The 5,231-nt window shown below is 35.6% G+C and overlaps 1 protein-coding gene across 1 annotated transcript; it reads left to right on the top strand.

Moving 5' to 3' along the window:
• The first annotated feature begins 3,747 nt into the window (after positions 1-3,747).
• Positions 3,748-4,494, top strand: Tsp_10211 (conserved hypothetical protein). Its single transcript, XM_003372403.1, has 2 exons — positions 3,748-3,930; positions 4,354-4,494. The coding sequence occupies exons 1-2, from the start codon at positions 3,748-3,750 to the stop codon at positions 4,492-4,494; spliced, it is 324 nt and encodes a 107-aa protein (XP_003372451.1).
• Positions 4,495-5,231: the final 737 nt, after the last annotated feature.

Here is a 5,231-nt window from a genome sequence, read left to right on the forward strand (position 1 = left end):
CGGGTAAATTTCAGTTAGAAATGCGAAACGAAACACCACCACGCTAATATGTAAAAAAAGCAGTGTGAATACAGTATGAGTTGTAATGCATTTTAATTGTACATTAATTAGGTAAAATCACGCGACTCGAAACAACAGATTCATAGAAAGCACTTTTTATTGAAAAATAAGGATAACAAATACGTAAACGGTAAAAAAAATGTAAAGATGAGTAGTAATAATACAAAAAGTATGCAAATTTAAGGTGGTTCATTAGAATGTACAGTAATATTAAGTGTAATGTATCACAGTAATTTGAGCAACAGATCTTCTGACATACGCGATCTTCTCATAGCGGGTTTCATTAAACGAGTCTCGTTTGTAAACAACGGCTGGCGTGAGCAAAAAGAGACTCCGTCGAGCAATTGAAAAATTCCGTGCCAAGCAGTCATGTTTAGCGTGAGCGAAAAGAGACCGTCGAGCATTTGAAAATTCTGTATCTACCAATCACGATTGGCGTGAGCGAAAAGAGACTACGCGGGCAAATGTTGGACGAAATGTTAAGCGACACACCGCCACGCTAGTATAAATGTAGCCGTGGCAGGCGAGCGAGCGCAGTTCTCGTTTGACGTTGTGTTCAGTGCGGTGGTTGCGTTGCGCTGTTCATTTGTGTGTGTGTTTGTGTGTGTGCGGGCTTGTGTGTGACAAATTTTTGATCAATCATTATAAATATGATAAAAAATACAATCGACAGCGTAACAGTTTCAAATGAAGAAGAGATGACGTCATTGATTGCCGGTAAAGCAATAACGTTTTTATGTCATGAGGAAATGGAAAATGGTTGTATAGTGACGACTGTTTTTCGTTTGTTGTGACGCATGTTTCACTTGTTTTCACATCACTTCCACGAATGTTGCTGAGCATCGCATTTGCCTTGAATGAAAGGCAAATTCAAATGAAAACAGGAAACATGTTCTCAATCGAAGTTGCTCAAGACCGATGAGTTGCTTAAACAGTGAAGAAGGAAGATAGTATGAGCGGCTGAAGCTGTCTAAAAGTTGAAGCCGGGCCGTGAAACAAACAGCATCGTCATCTTGCGGAAGAAGTCATTCTGGCTGCTCGAGTGATCCCATATGCTAGTTTGTCATTGGAATAAAGAGGTGGCTTGGTTTTTTACCCACAAGTACATACTCTACCAGCATGTAAACGTGTGGATGGAAGGATATTTCGAGATCGCCGGTAGAAGATGATCGCCAAGTGCATTCCGGAACCTGAACCACTGAAAATTTTGATGTGGAAATGAAATTTAGAACAGTGGCTCCAGAGTAAAAATGTCAAAACAGGTAGAAATGACAGGAAGAGCGCCACATGAAATGAAATATGTGTATTTTGTGATATGTGAGATAAGCTGTATCTGTACATCAGAATTTAATACTTTCTGCAGTATAATGTGCAGTGCTGAAAAGATGCCTGCAGATCGTCAAGCTTGGCTTTTGAAATGTTAGAACATTCCTGCAGAATCTACAGAAATTAGTGAACTGCAGGGCGGTTGAAAGAAGCGAATGTATGTGTTATTTGAAGAGGGTCGTAATGGTGAAGATGGAGATGAATGAATGAATGATGGATGGAATTGGAGATGGAGATGGAAGAAGAATATGAAGAAGAAGAATTTGAAAAAGAATATGAATGGCACCGAAGACTACGGATACAAAAGAGAATGTCTCGGCTATGAGAAAAGATCTCCCGGTCACATTTCTGTTGTACATGACACACAATATTACTGTATATTCTGATGAACCACCTTAAATTTGCATACTTATTGTATTATTACAACTTATTTTTACATTTTTTACCGTTTACGTGTTTGTTATCCTTATTTTTCAATAAACAGTGCTTTCTATAATTGTGTTGTTTCGAGTTGCGTGATTTTACCTAATTAATGTACAATTAAAATGCATTATAACTCATATAGTATTTACATTGCATTTTTTTAGATACTAGCGTGGTGGTGTGTCGCTTCGCATTTCGTCCAAAATTTGCCCGCGTAGTCTCTTTTCGCTCACGCCAAACGTGATTGGTAGATACAGAATTTTCAAACGCTCGATGGTCTCTTTTCGCTCACGCCGAACTGATTGCTTGGCACGGAATTTTCCAATTGCTCGACGGAGTCTCTTTTAGCTCACGCCAGCCGTTATTTACAAACGAGATTCGTGTAATTAATAAATCGTCTAATATGGACTCGTCTATTTTTTCAATAAAAAGTTCTTTCTGTGAATCTGTTGTTTCGAGTAGCGTGATTTTACCTAATTAATTAACAATTAAAATGCATTTTAACTCATGTTGTTTTTTATCATTGCTTTTTAAGCATCCTAATTATTTTTGAATTATCCATGAAAACATAAAAAAACATGCAATTAATCTCAGTTTTCAGTGGACGTCATTTAACTCATTTAGCAGCAAATCAATGCATTAAATTTTACATTTACATTTGGAATAACGACCACCAAACACACAATGGACAGGGTCATTGTGTAATGAGAAGTGTTTACATGTTTGGCAAAGCTCCAATTAAATTTTCTCCACAAACAGAGTGCATTAAGTAAATAAAGAGCAATGAAAAATCTACAGTAATCATATTTATCAGCAAAAATAAATAAAATAAAAATTTGCATGCGAAGTCGTTCGCTTTATTGACCTAATAGAAATCATTTCAGTTTGAGGCCGTCTGTGGATGGTGGCTCAGCGTTTTGATTGGAAAATTGACTGAAGACAAACGTGGAATCCAAACACTATTTTTGCTTTTTATTCATTATTATTTTTTGCAATAATTTCTGAAAAATAATTTTTCAATCAACATTCAAAGACAATGAACATTGACGATGAGAAGATGACGAATTTAGCAGTAAGTGGCAGCTTTTTCATTTTTAAATCTTAATTAGTTAACAATATAATTGAGAATCGATATTGAGCATAATTTCTCAACATATTGTATGAAGAATTCTCAAAATCAGATAATAGGTGACATAATAAACGCCAAATTTCCGTACAATTAAGATTCATTAAATACACCTTGTACGCATTGTTCATCTATTAATAAAATATGATCTTTTCAAAACACCTTTTCAGTAGCTAGCATGCCCTTTTAGTTGCACCATAAAAAAGCTTCTGCCCGCAAATTGTTCACTTAAAATTAGCTTCATTTGAGCGAGTTGGTTTTCCGACTTACGAAAATTTTCAGACATACGTAGGTGTGTTTTGTCTAAGTGAATTTTGTTTTGTTATGGCCTATTTTGTCAGATAGTTTATATTTTGACTGAATTGTAAACGTCAAGGTCATTTTTAAATTTTCAAATAGTCCTTTTCTTATTGATACAATTTAGCAGTGCATTTCTTCTGCTCATATTATGGCTTAGGTTAGACTTTATTTTCAGCCAAAAGTTCTAACGCACTAAAAACCGGTTTCTAACGCTGCATTATGCAAATAACTATCGCTATAACGCTGCCTTATCATCAGTAAGGGTGCGTTTGTTTGTTTAATTTACGTAGCAATTGGTAGCTTCGTTGAACGTTCTCTGAGTTCATTACGGGCGTGAAGTAGCTGCTGAAGTCGGTTTCGGAATTACTGACCAGTATTCCATTTTCCTGCTTTTTATTTATTAATTCGATAGCACTTAATTATTATATTTGTTGTGATTTAACTTTGTGATAAAGTGAGGACAATTTTGATTTAATATCATTATTACAGGTTTAAAGAATGGAGCAAAGAAAATGTGGAAACGCGGACGACACGAAGCAGATCACGGACGACAAGAAGCAGATCGAGGACCACACGAAGCAGATCGAGGACCACACGAAGCAGATCGAGGACCACACGAAGCAGTACAAGAGAAGACAAAGTTCCTGGGACCCCAATTCTGTAGGTCTGGGATTGGGATACTTCGAAAGGGTGAAGTTATCCCATAGTTGTAATTAAGTTAACGACCAACCTACATGGGTGAGTTTTGAATTAATGGAGTACTTGGTCTTTCACGCAGCAAAATTTATGTATGCAACTGCTTCATGTGTCGAAATAATTTTTGATTTTCGTTCATTTTGCAATTTTTGTTTTTCTTTTCTTTTAAATAGTTTAATTTTGTACCATTTCCAAAGCAAATTCTCTTTATTTTATTTTTATTTTTCAATTTTTTTTCGTTCATTCGTTCAAAATTTATTTTTCTTTAATTTACTTTTTACATTTTATTTATTTTTTAATTTCTCTCATTATTTCTTTTGATTTCTTTGACTTTCACTTTTTTTCTTCTAATATTGTACATTTGCATGTTTTTTTTAAATTTATTTCTCCAAATATTTTTTCTCTGATTCTTTTATTTTGAGTTTGACTTTGTAAAAACTCTGACACATGAAAAGCATTGCATACATATAAGTAAACACGTAACAAACTATGGAAAAATAATGCACATGGACAAGAAAGAAGACAAGTGGAGAAAGCCAAGATCGGTGAAAGGTTGTGGATAGGTTGGATCGAATTGTTTGTTGGTCAGTTGCGTTCGTTGGTCAATTCCGTTCGTTGGTCAAGTGAGGTAAGTATTGGCACGTTGGAGAAGATACGATATGGCGATGTCGAGTATGGAAAGCTTCTTCATTACAAAGACACAATACACAGACGTAACAAAAGACCAATACTGCGTTATTTCTTAACGATGATGCTCATGTAGGATTAGTTAAAAAGGGGAAAATCATGTTTGCCATTACTAGTTGCCAGCCAGCAATATTAATTAGTTTATAGGAACAAAAACAAAACAGTTAAAATGGGGGAAAAATCAAATAATACACGTAATACATGTAAATTATTAATCTATTTAAAAGTAAGAAAAAAAAAATTTTTTTCTTTTAATATAAACCAAGAACAATGCAACAACAACAACAATTCTTTATTAATGAAAAAGTTTATTTTTCAAAAAAAAGATAAATGTGCAATGTAATACAAACAAACAGATAAAGTCTGGCATAAATGAGTTCTGCGAAATGGCAAACATGCCGGAAATGGGACTTGATATATTTAATGCAGGTGGAGGATGGAGAGACCAAAAATGGGCCCCATCCTGGAGCGTGAAGCTCCCTTCCCTTAGACAAGGGAGAGTGCAAACTCTTCCTTGCTCTTTGGGCAGGCAGAGCGCACGCTCCTCTTCCCTGGAGCGGGGAAAGCCTAGGCTTTCCGCGCTGAAGAGGCGGGTGAAACTTAGTTGTTTCAC

The sequence above is a fragment of the Trichinella spiralis genome (genome assembly GCF_000181795.1).
Source record: "Trichinella spiralis strain ISS 195 chromosome Unknown Scfld9, whole genome shotgun sequence".
Taxonomy (NCBI): Eukaryota; Metazoa; Nematoda; class Enoplea; order Trichinellida; family Trichinellidae; genus Trichinella; species Trichinella spiralis.